The 20,372-nt window shown below is 38.9% G+C and overlaps 1 protein-coding gene across 2 annotated transcripts in view; it reads right to left on the minus strand.

Moving 5' to 3' along the window:
* Positions 1–568: 568 nt before the first annotated feature.
* LOC144680774 (nuclear receptor coactivator 7-like) overlaps positions 569–20,372 on the minus strand; it is a 131,060-nt gene continuing 111,256 nt past the window's right edge. The window contains exons 1-7 of one of the 2 annotated variants that reach the window (XM_078542153.1): positions 14,230–14,377; positions 12,751–12,898; positions 5,025–5,150; positions 4,791–4,943; positions 4,552–4,647; positions 3,830–3,903; positions 569–2,208 (exon numbers count right to left, since the gene is read on the minus strand). In XM_078542153.1, coding sequence (XP_078398279.1) covers positions 2,073–2,208; positions 3,830–3,903; positions 4,552–4,647; positions 4,791–4,943; positions 5,025–5,150; positions 12,751–12,898; positions 14,230–14,255 — 759 coding nt within the window. In that variant the 5' untranslated portion in view covers positions 14,256–14,377 and the 3' untranslated portion in view covers positions 569–2,072. Of the gene's footprint in view, positions 2,209–3,829; positions 3,904–4,551; positions 4,648–4,790; positions 4,944–5,024; positions 5,151–12,750; positions 12,899–14,229; positions 14,378–20,372 lie in introns of those variants that run through there. The other variant, XM_078542152.1, reaches the window with a different exon arrangement.

Consider the following 20,372-nt stretch of genomic DNA (forward strand, 5'->3'; position numbering starts at 1 on the left):
GAGCAGATAGATGGGAACCCACCACATGGAAGTTCCCCTCCAAGTCACTCACCATCCTGACTTGGAAATATATCATCGTTCCTTCACTGTCACTGGGCCAAAATCCAGGAACTCCCTTCCAAACAGCATTGTGGATGTGCCTACACCTGTGGTTCAAGGCGGTAGCTCACCACCACCTTCTCAAGGGCAGCCAGGCATGGGCGATAAATGCTGGCCCAGCCAGTGAAGCCCACATCCCATGAACGAATTTTTTAAAATCTGAAATTTGTATTCAGGAGAGGCTTCTGAAGCTAAACCAGAGAAAATATTCCATAAAAATCCAAAAACTTGGGTTGTAATGTCACTCATTGAAAACTGCCTGCCAGCTACAATTTTGGAGGGACAAAGACAAAGATAGTTTTCATAAGATAGCACTTTTTAAATCAAAGTCTGAGCTTATACTCAATAAATAGATATGATCAGCTTCTTTCCTCTGAATATTAAACATCGATGATGCTTAAGTACATAGATTTATTGGATTTACTGCAAAAGTGTTACAGTATGTTTTTAATGAGTCACAGATACTGAATTTAGATACAATTTTGATTGTTTTTATAACACTATGGGTATAGTGTATTAAATACAATATGATTCGTAAGCTATTGTTTAACATATCAAATGCTAAACTTTAAAAAAAACTGGTGAAACATTTAGTGCTCTGTTCAGATATTCTTAAAGAGCATCACAACAGCCAAATATGCAAAAATATTGTTGAAAACTTGTGACTTTAAATAGTATCGAAATGCTCTTTAGATCTTGTTCCTGAATTTTGGTGATCAGAAATAGATACTGGAAACAGCATTATTTTTCTATCACTGTTTCAATATATGATACAGAAGAAAAAAAATCAAACCTACATAACATGCATTTTAATTGTTCTAAGCTTTTTGAAAAGTTTGATGTTTCTTTAAAATCTGTTTAACAACCTAATATCAAAATAATCCGGAAATAATCAAAAAAAATTTTTGCACTGTACTTTGTTACACAAAATGCACTTTAATTGACTGAAATGAAGGGAGAATGATGTATGTGTAGACTTGATTCTTCATAATTCAAGCTGTATATGGTGCCAAAAAAGCTGTTACCATTTCTTTCAAAGTGCTATGATATTCCTTGTGTGCGCTTAACAGTTCCCTTTATACCCTTAAGACACCGGAATGTTCAAATGAATGCAAAAATACATACACAATAAACAAGTATTTTACATAATCATTAACTGTAAACGAAGATTTGAAACATGGCGTTCAGTGCCTGCACTGATACAAAACCAACCCTAAATACAGGGTATAAAACATCTAATGTAACCAAAAACAAATAAGAGTTACATTAAAGTACTGTACTATAATATATAAATGATTCTGGCATAATTGTAACTCCTCCGCCCAACCCAGGATTGTCACTTTTTCAACAGATTTACTTCCACTTACTGGAATGCAAACAAGCATTTCTAGAGAATATTAAACATTCCAATTAGGACTTTAAGCAATGTGATAAAACAATTAAAAAGACCAGACTAACATACTAGTATTGAACAATGTACCTTCAACATGCATTATGTGGTCATAAAATGCTTTTACATTTAATATCCTCTTAAATTGAAAAGCATTGTTTTGCACCATAGCTTTGGATGTACAAGCACTTTATAGCCAGTCACTCTTCGTCTAGCGCACAGCATTTGGAAGGAAATACATCTGTCATGACAAAGTTTTCTTTTGCTCTTCCTTTACACCAAAAAACTGTCAAAAAGATTTCACTGACTTAACTGGCTTCCTTTAGTACGCGATGAAATGCAGATGTAAGGATCCCAAGCAAGTTAATAGAATACGAAGCAATCATCGACTTGCTGGAAAACTGTGGCCTATGATCTCCTTTGTAGTTCAACTTTAAAATTGTAGCTTATGCATTCAGAAACATGCTCTTTTGCAGTATGCTGAGAGCACCAGACACAATGTAAGGCAGCTAGCAGTGGAATCATATCGTCCAATGGACTGAACAGCAGAACCAAGGTGGGACTGGTAAAAGATCAAGCAAATTTATACAAATGTCCACACTTCCAGATCTTGCACAATGAAGTCTTCTTTTTTTGACAGTGTTTCATTGTTAAATGTACTACATGGGTTGCTTCTTCCATGATATAAATCTGCGTCAAGCCACAAGCCAAAATGGCCACTGAAATACAAATTGAGATTGGTAGAAAATTAAGATCATAAAATTTGTCAGCAATAAATTCAATACTGATTGTGTGTGTTTATTCATTATATTCGGTTTTACGGTCAGCAGCAATAGTGCTTGTTGCTGATTTCTAAGAAAGCTGCTCGCACAGATCTAGCGATTTCTAACATGTATTTTCCCTTTCCAACAGCAGTTTAAATTGGTCACCAAGTTAAGGGGATCTCCAGGTGTGGAGCAGCAGCAATGTTAGCAAGTAAGATAAACAGCCAATCACAATGAAGTATTCTCACAGACTGCAAACCATGAAATTAAAACTGCTGAATCCCTTCACTTACAATTTAAATTTTCAGACAGTAAAATAAATAATGATTGGATTAAATGAAAGGTAAAATATTACAAGCAAAACTTTAAGGAAAAATTTTAAAACTGTAGAATTTATCATAATGGATAGATTTGCCATTCCATAAATACAAAATTAGCTTTTCAAGGCCAGTGAAGGTGCTCAGCAGTAATTATGAACTTAGTACACGTTAATTATCCAATTCCACCTTATTCAACAAGGTGCACCTTTTTTTTTAAGGATTCTCAGTGAGACTAACTGTGTATAAAAATGGAAGCTTTTGTCAATGCACTGGTTGCTTAGAGAATATAGAGTTTGAGAAAACCTCAACAATGCATCCTCTGGAGGAGCAGTAGAATTACTGACAGCAATGGCTGGATTTGTTTTATTCTGCGCCTTTGTGACTCCCCAAGTTGTCAGCTTCAGTGCAGTAATGACGGCAAACACTGACAGTTTCACCATCATTACCACTGTAAATCTTGGGCCATTTATTATATACAATCTTGATAAACTTAATAGAAGGCCACTGGGCAGGAAGACAATTTCTTACATTTCTGGGACCTGAGCACAAAAGCAGGCCAGATATCAATAAAAGTCTTTCCCCTTTACAAAGTTCATGTGTCCCGAGTGATTCAAGCCATTTTCAATGTAGTTCCCAGTGGGTGCAAGTGCAGTCACGAAAGATTTTCTAACTATTAAACCTTTTGATGAAATGTGCAGGGCTTTTTGTGCCTTAGTGCCTTATTCACACCACATTTGAACATGGGGGAAAAATCAGTTCAAAAGGCAAACGATTTTAGAAATAGAAAATTATTACACTACAACATGCAAAATTCACCCTAGATTCTATCATGCTTAGAAATCCTTAAAAAATGTCAGTGAGATTTTCTCTACTTATAAAGGTCCCCTTAGAAATCATCTTCCCAACAAATTGAAGTACTTCACTTGTGTAATACTGCAGCTTATCGTGCAGCTAACCAACCTCACCCAAACGAGTTAATGTAATGTACCAATGGGGGCTAATTAGGACTGCTTTTAAGCCTACATACTGTGCAAGTACTGATATTATAATATCGTTACCACATCACATGGTGAGATTCTTTTAGTTAAAACTATCAACTACAATATTGTGGTTGCATTATTTTAAGAAAAAATACTCCAAGGCCATACAATATAAACGTATTCTGCATTAATTTTCAGGCTTATATAAAAATTAAAAGCATATCGTAAGCTGTAGTAATTGAGATAATAACATCATTGTACTTAGTGGATACATACCTGCCACCCCCTAGTTCTAAAGAGTCTCTGTCTCCTTTAATGAAGTACGAGTTTTCTCCGCTCCACCTGAATATCTAGTGGATTCAAATATATTCAATTTATATCCAAGTTATATAATATAACATAAAATATGGCATTTCTACACCATTAGAAGTTTACTTGCATCAATTATACATTAATTAAAGTCATCAAACATTTCCAAAATGTGGACTTATTGCACAAGACAAATGGCAAGTACTTCTGCAGGAAACATGTTAAACGGTGGAACTATTTTTTTGTGAAAAGTATTTGTTCTCAGGATGTAGATCACACTGACAAAGCTGCATTTATTGCCCATCCTTAGCAACCCAGCTAAAGGTTGTCCTATTCCTGCATAATACATGTTATATTTGCTTTGCAAGAATCCAATAAACTAGCTCTGATCCTTTCCCAAATGCACACATCAGAAATTCTTCCTTTTGTTACAAAAAACTTACAGTGCAACTAACATACTTGACAAAACACACTTTTTCTCAAATCAGACATCTAAACAAGACAATAATACCAACAAACTTTGGTCCAGAATTTTAAGATGCACAGATGGCAGTTAACACAGCATGATGTAAATCTACTTAGTAAATCACTCACTAACTTTAAAAACTTATAAAAAGTGAGTAATTGATTTTTAGAAATGATTTTACCAGCCAACCTCTCTCAACCACAAAAACTTTCTAAGAACTTACCTTGAATTGTGGATTGAATGTGTAGAGAAAAGTTTCGCCTGTACCAAAACAATGGTCACTTAATCGGAAAGGATGTGATGCCAATGCTCCAAATATCTGCAAAGAGTACAAAAATCTTAGGTTTACCAACTTACTTATTCCATTGCTAAATTCTTGGACTTGTCAAACATATAATTCTGTATTCTTCTTTATGGTTGCATGTTTATTTCCTCAGGTAGCTCAAATAATCATTTCTTTACCTGATTATCCATGTCTTTGACAACAAGAAGAACAGGAGTATCAACAACAGCCAAACTGCGGTAAAGTGTCCTTAAGCTTGTTCCGTGAACAGCTGTACTGTACATAAGTTGCCAAGCATAGCCCTGTGTTCTTGCAGGAAGGTGCTGTGTTAGCTGTGAGGAAAGCACTTAATTAGTCGATTTCTCTTTACGCAAAACATTACAGCCACTAGAATGGGTTTCATATATCTTTACCTTTTCAATGTGGAAACTCTCCAACAGTTCACTAGGGTCTGCAAGAACAGGTTCTAGACCTTCTGCCTCATCTTCATAAAAACTGCCAACGCTTTGGCGTCGTTTTGCCTCTTCAATGGTGATGATCTGTAAAACAAATATATTACAAAAGTTGTGGGATTTTTCAAAACTCCCTCATCTCCAACAACCTCAAAGAAAAACAGCCTCTCTGTTGGCTGCTGTCCAGTGACTTTGTTGCAGCATGCTTTGAATTGATGTTGGACAGATGTGTTATCGGCTTGGCATGATGCCTCCTTATTACTGGATAGCTTGCTAACACACCCTGTTCAAGGTCTGAGGGGACAGTTGGGTGATAAAACAAGTGTAAAAAGCCAGCATTAATCACAACCCTCAGACAAGAAAGGAAGACGATTGGAGAAAATTTAATTCACCAAAATAGATCTCAAGGGAGATTTATAAACTTTCAGCTAGCTTCTATGATTGAAATTATGCAAACGATAGTCAAAACTTACTTCTTCCTCATAACCAAAGCCTAGATGCAAGGAACAATCATAAAAAACTGCAAATTCCATACACTTGCGAACAAATAGCAGCAGGGTTTTGTAGTATATGAAAATGTTTTAAATTGCTTCATTTTTTTATTGCATAAGAAATACAAATAATTCAATGCTCCAATTTCTAACGACAGCTCAGAATAATTTTTTGTTTAAAAAAAAATGGAAAATCATTTAAGAAAACTTTCCTAATGTGCTACTTCTAAGTGAATGCTGGAGGTATAAATGCAGAGACTTCAAATAATAAAAAAATGCTTTTAATTAAATGTTATGATAGTAAGGTGATTCAAATTAGAATTAGAGATTTTTGTTTAGGAGAGTAATTGGTGCTTTAAATAATTAACTATTTTTAAACCTACCCTGAAAATAAATGTCCCTATTATCCTTATTTTAAGCCTGCTAATCAGTAACTGCAAGAACAGCTTAGAGAGAGAGAATATTGTAAATACAACTCAATGCAATTATTGAGCAACTTAAAACATACAAGACAGCTGGAAAGGAAAACTATTGTATCAGATTTTAATTTTAAGAAAGGCAGGTTTTGGTCATCTTCAAATGAATAATTTCTCAGTAAATCGCTAAACGGAATTACACTGAAGAAAAACGTATAACTGACCTGCACAAAGGATCCATCTTCTCCCTTTGCTTGGAATACAACTCTAATATTATCCTGTATTCTGCGGCTCTTCATTTTTGCAACTGGATTTCCACAAAACTCTGTTTGATCACTTGGAAATAACAATGATTTAACTACCCTCAACTGCTTATGGGGTGCGTACTTCTACGTTCCATTGTACTTGATTGGCTGTTGCTGCATAATAAGCTACTTTCCATTATACATAGTAACTTTCGTTTTGCTTAGAAACCAAATGTGCTCAAGCAGAAAGCTAAACTGGAAACTTGCCAAAGTTCCCTTCCTGTACACCCATCATAAAGTATCATTAGATGAACTGGGAGTGTGGATCCATGCTTTTATTATTTTATATAAAAAGATAAACATACACAATATAAATATGCCACTCCATTCAACTTTTATCATTTATATTAAACTTTATATTGAGTAAATGAATATGAAGAAAAGATAAAACAATCCTATTCAAGTGAATACTCACCATCTCAGCTTGATTTTATATTTTCTAAATCCATCTTTTATGCCCATCTCCCAAAATCAATTTACAATTTGAACAATAAACCAAAGCAACCTGATAATGAGCCAAATAAAGCCATTAATTTTGATAAAGCCTGTGTTTTATTTAAATTTGCTCGAATTTCTGAACTAGTATTCTGCCCTATAATCACAATGATTATATGAAGAGTCTACTTTGGATCTAACACAAGGATACCCAAAGTAAATGTAATGTACCCGCTATTCCCAGTGCTACACAATTTGTTTTAAGTCTTCACACAGTGACAACATTTAGAAAAAATGCACATTCTCTGGTGGATAAACTAGGTCTTCTCAACCTGAATGATTTACCTATGAGTAATGCCACAGCACTTTAGGCCAAGTACTTTTTTTTTAAAAACCCTCACATTTTTGCAAATGTGCCACAGCAACCTTGAACAAATATAGTTCTCTAGAAAGTAAATTCCTACTACTGAGTTGGAACAGAACTGCAAAATAGCCAGTTTCTACACATCACTTCCTGTCTATTTCAAAAGTTGAAACATGCATTATTAACCTATTCCTACAGCTTCCTCAAAGTCCCATGTCTGAACTCTTGCCATAAAGAAAGAAGCTGCGTCTCAGGGCCTTAAACATCCTCCCAATGCCCTAAAGTGCTTCAGAGCCAGTGAATTACTTTTAAGTTTAGTAACCATTATGCAAACACAGAAGCCAATTTGCACACAAGATGATTCCACAAATAAATATGATTTTTGTGGTACTGATTACTGGATAAATTTTGGCCAGAACACCAAAGGAACTCCCTGCTATTCTACCAGTGATGAACTGGAATCTTTTTACAGCCACTTAAACCACCTCTGTAAAAAAGCAACTCCAATAACATGACAGTCCTTCATTACTTCACTAAAGTGTCAGCCGAGACTTAAGTGTTCAAATCCTAGGATGGTGCTTGAACCCCAATCTGTCGACTTCAAGGCTTTGGTGCTCTTCGTGAAACTGAAAATCCAGTGGAGGAATGCTTTAGAGGCATGATTCCTTACATTTAAACTGATATTCCTGAACAATTATATGGTTTTAGAATTATTTGAATAAATTCTCTCTATTAAGAAGCCTCTTTTCTAACTGGGAGTCTTTTCTAAATGAAGTGTCACTTCAAAAATGTCCAGTGATGCTGACACACTGGATACAAATATGATTTGCAAATAATTCAAGTGTCTTATTTGCTCTGGTCAAACTTTCTACAGAAGCTTAAGCCAGTATTACAACACTTTTGTTAAGTCCATAATCTCTCAGGATGTCTGGTTGATGGGCCAGTATTCTGGGACTTGCATACGTTCTTGATCACATCGTCTCGCTGAGTTGCTGCCAAGTGTTCACTTTACTTTCGGATGAATGTTAAATAGCAACTCCTTTCTGGAGGCCAAAAGAGGACAGGGAAAGGGATAGAATCTTAGCTCCAATAATATCCCACAGCTGAGCAGGTAATGAATGGAGGATCAACATATAGGTCTGCTGCAAAACAGCTATTAAGGGGAGAGGTGCATTGCAAGTTGACTCAGGTCAATGAGTAGCACTAATTTAGAAAAAAAAGTTCCCTGCTAATTTTCACTAACCAAAACTAATTAAAGACATTTAGAAATAACCTTGGCAGCTGCAGTATAACTGCAGGAAGCAAAAGCAGAAAAATGCTGATTCATTCATGGGATGTGGGCCTCGCTGGCTAGGCCAGCGTTTATTGCCTATCCCTAAGTGCCCTTGTTCAGAGGCATTTAAGAGTCAACCACATTGCTGTGGGTCTGGAGTACATGTAGGCCAAACCATGTAAGGATAGCAGATTTCCTTCCCTAAAGGACTTTAGTGAACCAGATGAGTTTTTAATGACAATCAACAATGGACATCATTAGACTTTTAATTCCAGGTTTTATTGAATTCAAATTCCATCTGCCATGGCGGGATTTGAACCCGGGTCCCTGGATTACTAATCCAGCGACAATACCTCCCCATGGAGCCTTTCACTGAAGTCAAGCGATTGCTCCCATTAATTGGAGATCCGAACAAGAAGTTTCTGAATGCACTAAGAGCGGCTCGAAGTAAGCCCAACAAACTGCTAAGAAATGTGCCAATGACTACTGGTTACAACTTTGCCAGAACATCTGGATGTCCTTTGACACAAGCATACATCGGGGCATGAATGAAGGCATCAAAAAGGCAACAGATACATTAGCGAACAGCTCCACTGAAAACAAAAGCTGGGGAGTCATTATTGAGTGCAGTTTTGAGAACACGGTCACCAAGGAAGCTCTGGACACCACAGAAAGCCTGCATGATATGAGAGGGCTGGATATCGAACCACAGCGGAGGAGCTCAGCAAAACGACTGACTCACTTACCATGGGCAAAGTTCCAGGTGCTGAACTCATCAAGCGCAGTTAATCAGCACTCCAACAGTGTCTGCACAGTGTCACTGACTCTGCTGGAGTGAGGAGGCAGTGCCCCAGGATGTATGTGATGCAGAACGCATCTACCCCAAATCCCAATAGAGTTTCATTACTGAAAGATCTACAATTGACACTATCTTCTCAGTCCAGCAACTGCAGAGAAATGCCCTGAACAAAGGAGGCCACTATATTTTGCCTTTATTGATCTCAGCAAGGCATTCGACCATGTCAGCAAAAGCTGTGTAACAAGAAAATTGGCAGCCCACTGAAATTAGTCAACGTGGTCTCCTATTTCCATGACAACATGGTAGGTAAGGTCAGCTATGATGGGGCATCATCAGAACCCTTTGAAATTCACAGTGGAGTCAAACAGGTTCTTTGCCATGCAGGAAGGGGTTCTTGAGCCACAACAGGCAATACTTAACACAGCGTTTAACACCACGGTGCAGACCATAATTTCACAAGACACAAGGCTGACAATGCAATGCAATAAGTCTAACCACATTCATTACATCAGTGGCGTGGAATGGAATAGGCTAATTTTCACTGGAAATATCTTAGCTTCTCTTTCTCAGTCCCTTCACTCTTTGTTCATGAAGTAATTTTTTTTTTCTTAATTCTGATGATTAGATTGTGATATGAAATTACTGACATTTTGGGAATTACTCCCGCTGTGATTTTATTACAGAAGTAATTTATATCAGGATAATAGGATTATTGATGACTTAACATCCACTTTTTGAAGTGAACCTAACAAAAAAATAAGAAAAATTTCCCCTTTTCAATGTTTTACATTCAAATAGTCCACGAAGGAAAAATGATGAGGCCAAATTGTAGGGTGGTGAAATTTTCAAAAAAGATTTCCATTGCTCAAAAAAAAAAAAATCCAAACCAATATAAGTCAATGTTGTCAAACCAGACAATGATGTGTGAAGGGAACTAAAAGTAGCTAGTTGCTCTCAGGGTAGATCAATATCCTGCAACTCATTTGGAGAATTCTTCAAAAGACCAGACATAAATAAAATAAAATTCAAGGCAGAAGTGCAAGTGTATGAAGGCGACCCTTTGCTATGAACATAAGGGGAAAAAAAATCAGGAACGAGCAGAGGTGATCGAAGATCATCCCTCAAACTCCCACACTCTTTAATTATATCTAACTGCATTTATCATTAATGTTCTTAATCTGTTTTCTGTAAAATTAATGTTGAATTATTTTTGTACTATGGATACATTTAAATACAAAACATGACAAGAACAAAAAAGTATTAACTAGGTTTAGCAGTAGCACTTTCATCTTGGAGTCTGATGGTCATGGGTTCAAACTCCACCGATAAACTTCGCCACACAATCTAGGCTAATTGAGATAATTCTACATAGTCAAGAGGTGCGATCCTTCAGACAATTTAATAAACCTTCAGCTGAATGTAAAAGATCGCATGGCACTATTTGAAGAGTAGCAAGGGAGTTCTTCTGATGTCTTGGTTAACTTTTGTCCCAACCAAACCCGATTAATTGGTCTCGATTAATTTATCTCACTGTTGACTTTGCTGAATGCAAATTGGCTGCCATGTTTACCTACATAATTACCATGACCATATTTCAAAATAATTCATGGGGTACTGATTACTTTGGGACATCTTGAGGTTGTGAAAGATGCTCTATAAATGCATTTTCTTTTTTTTTTAAACGTGCAAATAGAAATTCATAGGATGCATTGTGTAATAAAACCTGGAAAATTATACTTTATAAAGGACAATGTAATATCCGCCTATCAAAGTATGTTGGTTATCCCCTTGAGGCTGCAAAGTGTTATGATTTTAAGTAAACAAAGTGGGCTGGAATTTGCTGAAGAAATAATAGCGTGTGGACACACTTCCTTATTAAAGTACAAAATCAGCTAGCTACTTGTTTGGGGGGCGGGGGGGGGAGGAAAGAGTACCCTGTGAATTATAATCACAAATTTCTGGATGATTTATACCACTCCTCCTTCAGCTTTTTGAAAACAGGGCCATTAACCTCATCACTTTCATGAAGTTTCTGCATTTGTACATTAATTGCTCATTAAACGTAAAGAAATTTAAGTCTTGTAATTGACAGCGCAACTGCCCTTTTAACAATGTGATAATTGTTAAAGATTGCTAAGCAGCCTCTCTTGACCAGAAAGTGAACAATTAAAAAACCGTGGAGTCACATCCCTTCACAAATGTTTTTGATGCTTGTTAATCCCTAAGGTGCCAAGTTATTGGAGGTCTTAAAATGCTGATTTTTAAAAATCCCTTACTTTTCCTTTGTCCCTTTTTATCTCTTAATCCGAGCTTTCTTTCCAACTCTTTATTTACCTTTCTGTACCTGATTTGTCAGTGAATTCACCTATTATAACTCATCCTCCTCCTTTGTCAAGTCTCTTTTCATTCGCAATCAATCCTTAAATCTAATTGGTTATGGAGATATACTGTGGGTCCCACACTGCTCATTAAGATCCCAGATGCCTTGCTTGCACCACCAGCAATTTGAGATACAATGGTGCTATCATTCAGGTGTGGCCATTTATTGGAGCACTTTTCTGTTATAGAACACTGGAACATTGCCTGGGGTATTCATGAACAGAACATGGGCAATGCAAGTGTTTTCTTTATTACAAAGAGGGAGATAACGTTGAGAGAGAAACTTGTAATTTTCTCCACCATTTCATTTATCTCTCAAGAGATATCTATCTCATTTATCTTGAAAACCGCTGCATGTTGTTTCTGCCAACCCACGCTCCACGGTTTCTGCTCAAAATTGAACTGCTACTCCTGTCTAAACCACTGCTGCTTTCAAATCAACTACATATCATTCATGCACAGAATTCCTTGGAATTATTACTGTAAAATGAGCATTCATTGAGTGAAGAAATTTCACCAGTTTGGTATTATCTGCATTATAGTACTGGGTATTATATCTACAGTGGAATTTTCTGTTTTGTTGTAGGTGTATAATTCTCAGCTATAATGATGAATGTTGTTTGAAAGTTTAAAAAAAATCTATGTTCCAGAAGTAGAACAACAAGGTACTTGTTCTCAGGATAATCAGTGCAGCTATTAGTGCTACTTTTTCCAGCCTGCAGGTCATACCAGGTAGGAGTGAATAATCATTTGATCATTCTACATCCAGTAGTAGAGAAGTTGACCGTTCGACGACCCGAACCCGGTCACAACAGGATGGATAAGAGAATGCAACTTGCAAACCTGTATATGCACAGCAACATGTCCTTTACATCTTTCTCAGATACCTAGAACTGTTCTATTTCTGCTAGGGATTTACTTAATTTCATAAAAGGTGACATATTTTCAATAGCATACCTCATTAAAAACAGCTCTACCACATTACAGCAAATGGAAGATTGCTTGGAGAGGACAACCATAAAAGCTGCCAAGATAGTAACCTCAGAAATCTATGGAGGGGAAAACTTTTGATGTTTCAATGCACATACCCGGATGGAGTTACCAGTGCACAGCATAGCTCAGGTTTCAAGTGGCAAGGACTTGGTTTAAGATTATAAATTAAGAAGAAAAACTTTCAAACATTAAAATTTAGAAATTTGAAATACAATTACTCAATATAACCCACCTCCCAACTTTTAGGAATTGGGTCACTGAAGAAATTGTCAATCACTTCCAGTTCATCTTTCTCCACCACCACAAATCCCTGGTCCTTGGCATCTTTCCCATATACTTCTGGTGACCACTGAACAAAGAATGCATACAGGTGATCTACCCTGGATTGTACAAGAAAGAGGGAAATGTTGTTAATGCACCAACAATTGAGAGTTTGGAATTACATGCAATTAAATTATCTGCTATTTCAGTGAAGCCATTTCTATGCTGAATATAATTTCTGAAAAACTGAACATTTGCATGAACTTAATCCTTTTAACAGAACACAACAGATTTACAGTAACTATTTGCACAGCAACTGCAACATTAGCTACATGCACAGGCAAGTTTAATTTTATACTGTAAAACAGATAGGAGGCTCAAAGGCTCCCAAGAATATGCAAGATTAGGCAATACCTTACACAGATATAATACTTAATGGACATCATTTTGTTTTAAAACTTATACATTTTTGCCAAATGTTATTTCTGACTATTATCCAATCAAAATAGTGAGAAAATGCAATTTGGAAACAAAAGTGAGTTTTTAAGACTAAATTAAAATTCTGACCCCTATATACAATTAGTCACACTGAAAATTATTGCCCACGTCCTGTTAATTTACACTCCAGCCTGAGCTTCTAGCAGCTCAGTACATTTGGCTGCATTTCTATGCCCCACATGCCTCCACGATGCTCTCTGTCACTATATGTATCGAACTAGAGTCCACTTTCTTATAACATATGACATCCTCAGTCTGTTTATGCACAACCGATATCTTAAAGTTACCTTTAGCAAAATGATAAGTCAACATATTCTGATATCAGGAGAAAGAGAAGAGGAGCACAGGCACAGACTCGATGGGCTGAAGGGCCCTTTTCTGTGTTGTAGACCTCTATGACTATGACTCTATGTAAGTCACAGGTGACAGTAAAACAGGGAACAAAATCTGAACCAGTTTCCATCCATCTTGCTCAAATAGTATTTCCCAGGTGCACTGCACTAATAATTTAGATGTAGTAGTTTCCAGCTTTTTGCATGGGGCATATGGTCTTCTTTAGCTAAACTGTCATATGTTGTCAGCTCAGTGTAAAGCCGCAATTAAAATCAACTCTGCCAGTTTACTGGAAGTCTTGGCACTTTGTAAACTTATTACCAAGTCACTTAGATTTTATGAGAAATGAGAATCTCCCATCTTTTTCACAAAATTAAAATCCTCACAAGGGGAGCTCTCTACATGCAGGTTGATAGGCACAATGTCCGGTGCAGTAAAAATCTGATTTTGGCAGCTGCACTTCATGACTATTCATCTGAGACCAGCAATGTGGCATTATGAATTTCATTCACATAAAATAATTCAATTTGTCAGACAAATATTTTCAACAAATTAAAAATTCAAGCATTCAAAACATAAAATTGTAATTTTGGAGGGAGGATAAAAAAATAGTACTTACTCTCTAACACTGTAACCGAGACCCATTTTAAAGCTGAGCAAAGAGCTATGTAGAGCACTGGAAAGTTTCTGCTGTTTTAGTGCAGTTTTGTTGAGTTCACGTTCTGAACTAAGCTACAGCTAGGCTCAGAGCTTAATTTAATGAAAGCTAAACCATTTAGTTAATGCTTGAATCATTGCCAGTACAATCATATTTCAACAGGGAAGTACATTGATCCTTAAAAGTTGCTTATTAATCACAGCAGTCTGCCAATGTTCTGAACATCACATATTGACAAAACTGAATTGGTCTGATTTCAAGCACGTATTTGGCAAAGTACCTGCTTGTACATTTGTCTGACATGACAACTGCTCCAACTATCATTAAAAGCAAATCATTTTCAAGTTTTTCCCAATTCAATCTAACATTATACTTTTTGCAAAGAATTGAGCTTTTCTGGTTAGCTTAGAAAGGTTATAGGGGAATTCTACTGAACACTAAATATACAATCTAAATTTAATTTATAAAGGCAATTTTTCAGTTTTCTTTATTCATTCATGGGATGTGGGTATCGCTGGCTGGGTCAGCATTTACTGCCCATCCCTAATTGCTGTTGCAATCCATATGGTGTAGGTACATCCACAGTGCTGTTAGCACACTGGAAAAAAATACTGGTGCATTTACATCCCTCCATCTCTACATTTCTGTCAGATACACTTTGGGTGTCCTAACTGCCCATGCTTGCTAATTATTGTTGCTTACTCATGAAGGATGAAGGGTAGAGAGATGTACACAGTGAAAGAATGTTCTCCCCTGCCTGCAGGCAGTATTTCGTAACGGAGAATAAAGTTACAATAACTGGAGTAGAGATGAAGAAATCTTTTTAAAAAATCAACCCTGCATTGGATGACAGAAGGCTGTGGCATAGTGGTATTGTCACTGGATTGGTAATTCAGAGACCCAGGGTAATGCTCTGGGGCCCGGGTAGGAATCCCACCATGGCAGATGGAATTAAAGTTTAATGATGACCATGAAACCATTGTTGACTGGTGTAAAAATCCATCTGGTTCACTAATGTCCTTTAGGGAAGAAATCTGTCGTCCTCACCTGGTCTGGCTTACATATGACTCCAGGTGCGCAGTAATGTGGTTGAGTCTTAAATGGCCCACCAAGCTGCTCAGTTGTATCAAACCACTACAAAGACAATAAAAAAGAATGAAACCGGATGGGCCACCCAGCATCGACTTAGGCACTGGAACGACAAATGTCGACCCTCCTTACTAACATGTGGGGGCTTGCGCCAAAATTGGGAGAGCTGTCACACAGGTTAGTCAAGCCTGACATAGTCATACTCACAGGACCTTACAGATCATGTCCCAGATACCACAATCACCATTGCCTATGGGACAGGACATAGCCAGCAGAGGTGGAGGTACAGTGGTATACAGTTGGGAGGGATTTGCCCTGGGAGTCCTCAACATTGACTCCAGCCCCCATGAAGTCTCATGGTATCAGGTCAAACATGGGCAGGGAAACCTCCTGCTGATTTCCACGTTCCACCCTCCCTGCTAGCCACCCCCCACCGCCCCCCCAACCCTACACACACACACCACCCACCTCAGCTGGTGAATAAGTACTCCTCCATGTTGAACACCATTTAGAGAAAGCACCGAAGGGGAAGGGTACAGAATGTACTCTGGGTAGGTAACTTCAATGACAATCACCAAGAGTGGCTCAGTAGCACCATCAAGACCGAGCTGGCCAAGTCCTAAAGGACAGAGGTGCTAGACTGGGTCTGCGACAGGTGGTGAGGAAACCAACAAAAGGGAAAAACATACTTGACCTCATCCTCACCGACCTGCCTGCCGCAGATAAACCATGGCAGTATTGGCAAGAGTGATCACTGCACAGTCCTTGTGGAGACGAAGTCCCGTCTTCACATTGAGCATACCCTCCATCATGTTATGTGGCACTACCACCATGTTAAATGGGGCAGATTTTGAACAGAACTACCAACTTAAGACTGGGCAACTATGAAGCATTGAGGGCCATCAGCAACAGTAGAATCGTACTCAACCACAATCTGTAACCTCATGGCCTGACACATCCCACCATCTACCATTACCACCAAGCCAGGGGATCAACTCTGGTTCAATGAAGAGTGCAGGCGGGCATGCCAGGAGCAGCACCAGGCATACATAAAAATTACGTATCAATTTAGTGAAGCTACAACACAGGACTACTTGCGTGCTAAATAGCATAAGCAGCAAGTGATTCCACAACCAACGGATCAAATTAAGCTCTGCAGTCCTACCACAACCAGTTGTGAATGGCGGTGGACAATTGAACGACTGACTGGAGGAAGCGGATCCACAAATATTCCCATTCTCAATGATGGAGAAGCCCAGCACATCAGTGCAAAAGATAAGGCTGAAGCATTTGCAACAATCTTCAGCCAGAAGTGTCGAGTGGATGATCCATCCATCCATCCTCCTCCAGAGGTCCCCAGCATCATAGATACTAGTCTTCAGCCAAATTGATTCACTCCACGTGATATCAAGAAACGACTGAAGGCACTGGATAGTGCAAAGGCTATAGGTCCTGACAATGGTACTGAAGGCTTGTGCTCCAGAACTTGCCATGCCACTATTCTAGTTGTTCCAGTACAGTTACAACATTGGCATCTACCCAGCAATGTGGCAAATTGCCCAGATAAGTCCTGGACATAAAAAGGAGAAATCCAATCCGGCCAATTACCGTCCAATCAGACTACTCTCCATCATCAGTGAAGTGATGAAAGGGGTCATCGACAGTGTTACTGTGGCATCAAGAAGCCCTAGCAAAACTGGAGTCAATGGGAATCAGGGTAAAAACTCTCCACTGGTTGGAGTCATACCGAGCACAACGGAAGAAGGTTGGGGTTGTTGGAGGTCAATGATCTAAGTTCCAGGGCATCACTGCAGGAGTTCCTCAGGGTAATGTCCTTGGCCAAGCCATCTTCAGCCACGTCATCACTGATGTTCCTTCCATCATAAGGTCAGTAGTGGGGAGGATTGCACAATGTTCAGCACCATTTGTGACTCCTCAGATACTGATGCAGTATATGACCAAATACAGCAAAACCTGGACAATATCCAGGATTGGACTGACAAGCGGCAAGTAACATTTACGCCACACAAGTGCCAGGCAATGACCATCTCCAACAAGAGAGAATCTAACCATTGCCCCATGACATTCAATGGCATTACTATCGCTGAATCCCCCACTAACAACATCCTGGGGTTTATCATTGACCAGAAACTGAACTGGACAAGCCATATAAATACTGTGGCTACAAGAAGTCAAGAGGCTGGGAGTCCTGCAGCGAGTACCTCACCTCCTGACTCACCAAAGCCTGTCCACCATCTACAAGGCACAAGTCAGGAGTGTAATGGAATACTCTCCGCTTGCCTGGATGAATGCAGCTCCAACAACACTCAAGCTTGACACCATCCAGGTCAAAGCAGCCCAACTTGATAAGCACACCATTCACAAACATTTACTCCTGCCACCACCGACGAACAGTGGCAGCAGTGTGTACCATCAACAAGGTGCACTGCAGAAACTCACGAAGGCTTCTTAGGCAGCACCTTCCAAACCCACAACCACTGCCATCTAGAAGTACGAGGGCAGCAGGAACATAGGAACACCACCACCTGGAAGTTCCCATCCAAGCCACTCACCATCGTGACTTGGAAATATATTGCCGTTCCTTCAGTCACTAGGTCAAAATCCTGGAACTCTCTCCTTAACTGCACCGTGGGTCTACCTACACCATAGGGACTGCAGCAGTTCAAGAAGGCAGCTCACCACCACCTTTCTCAAGGGCAATAAAGGATGGGCAATAAATGCTGGCCTAGCCAGCAACACCCACATCCCATAAATGAATACTAAGTTAGTGATCACAGTATCATAAGGTTTAGTTGAGTAAAGGAGAGCAGGTACAGTCTAAAGTAGAACTTCTAAATTGGAAGAAGGCTACCTTCAATGAGATGAGAGCAGGATCAGGTCAGGAAGAGATGGACCCGAAGACTGACAGGAAAATTGGTTGGATCTTTAAGGAGGAGATATTTCAGGTACAGGCTCAGTACATTCCAAAAGGGTGGAAGGTAGGGGAACCAAACTCAGGGCTCCTCGAATGACAAGGGAGATAGAGAATATGATAAAACAATCAGGGTGCATGATGCATACCAGATGAATTCTTTAAGCAAGAACCAGGCTAAATACAATAAGTTAAAGGGACAGTGAAGAAAATAAGACTGGCAAAGAAGAAATCAGAAATTAACATAAGGGAACCAAAAACTCTTCTACTGGGGGTGGCACCTATTAGCAACAAAAAGGGTGGTAAATGTTTAGAGGTGCAGGGAAAGGTCAGAATATTTAATGAGTGGTAGAAGCAGAGATAGTAGAGGTAATGGATGGGGTGAAAATTAATGTACTGGAAAAGCTCACCATCCTTCAAGTGGATAAGTAGCCTGGTCCAGATGGTTTACATCCCAGGGTGCTAAAAGAAGTGGGCAAGGAAATGGGAAAAAGGGTTGCCAGAATATTCCAAGTTTCCTTTGATACAGGGGAGGTGGCAGAGGATTGGAGAATGGCAAATGTGACACCTTTATTCAAGAAAGGGTGCAAGGACAATCTGAATGGCTAACGGCCTGTCAATTTAACATAAGCAGTAGGTAAGATTTTAGAAATAATCCGGTGTGCGTGTGTGTGTGTGGTGGTGGTGGTGGTGGTGGTGGGGTGGGGTGGCGGGGGGGGGGGGGGGGGGAGAGAGAGAGAGAGAGAGAGGGAGAGAGAGAGAGAGAGAGGAGAGAGAGAGAGAGAGAATCAACAAGCATTTGGAGAGGTTTGAGTTAATTAAAAATTTGTATAAAGCAGATTACGTTTGACTAATCTAATTTTTTTTCGAGGTAACAACAAACATTGATTAGGGGAATGCAATGAATGCCATCTATATGGATGCTTTTTTAAAAATGGGTTTGACAAAATACCACATGAAAAGGTTGGTTAACAAAATTGAGACTCATTCAGCGTCAGCTTGGAAAGAAATTGGCTTAAAGGCAGAGAGCAAGTCGTCATAAATGGTTGTTTTCTTCAGACAGCAGGCTGGTGGATAGTAGTGTCTTTCAAGCTTCAGTGCTTGGAACACAGCTTTTTTTCCAAAATATCAATGACTTGATAAAGGATGCAAAGTAAAATATCAAAATATGCTGATCAATGATTTAAAAAATATTGGATATGCACTTGAGGGAAGTAAATTTGCAGGGCTACAGAGATGGAGCAGTGGAATAAGATGACTGGATTGGTCTACAGAGCCAGCATTGTTTCAATGGGCAGAATGCTCACCTTTTGTGCTGTAATGACTCTGACGTACTATGTACACTTTCCACAGTAGTTGTGCAACTCTAACATTAGTTGACTGGTGTCACAGGGAATGGCTAAGACGTCTATATTGGAGAAAACAGCAAACTCAGAAGTTCCAAGCTCTCAAATGAGTCTGAGCAAGCCATGATCATTGTTGTACAGATGTCTACTGGATTGAAAGGATATCCTGTACCTAGCTTTCCAATGAGTAACTGATCTTCAACATGGCAAGAATGTTCTGGCACTAGCCCAGAGGGATGATGGCAAAAGAGAACGTGGGAATGGAAACTCCAGTCAAAACACTCAGTCTTTGGGCACCACCCCCTGCCCAAAGCCAGTTCTTGACGGCTGCTGCTTTGTGCCTCAGCTGCGAGTGTGTCCACGTACTGGTATATGTGGAACAGCTTTTGTTGGGCTTCAGTAACTGAACTTTAGGGTCTCCAAAATCCAGTAGGTCAGAGGCAGTCAGAGGAGGGATTTCAGTGGGCTGCCTCTCCTTTTGCTGAAGCCACATAGGATGCACCATATAAAAGCAGTAGAAGCACAATAAGTGATTATAAATCACTATGGCTTTGCACATAGGTGTTTGACAAAATGCTAAGTTCCTTTTTTTAAAAATAACACAAATGAATGAGCACCACTTCCATGACTTCCCCATTATTGTACCCCAAATGCCAACTCACCCTTTCATTTGCTTCATGATTAAAGTTGATACAAGATTGGACCCATTGGATGTGTAATGGGTGTATGCTTGAAGA

This window comes from Cetorhinus maximus, chromosome 5, assembly GCF_964194155.1.
Source record: "Cetorhinus maximus chromosome 5, sCetMax3.hap1.1, whole genome shotgun sequence".
Classification (NCBI taxonomy): Eukaryota; Metazoa; Chordata; class Chondrichthyes; order Lamniformes; family Cetorhinidae; genus Cetorhinus; species Cetorhinus maximus.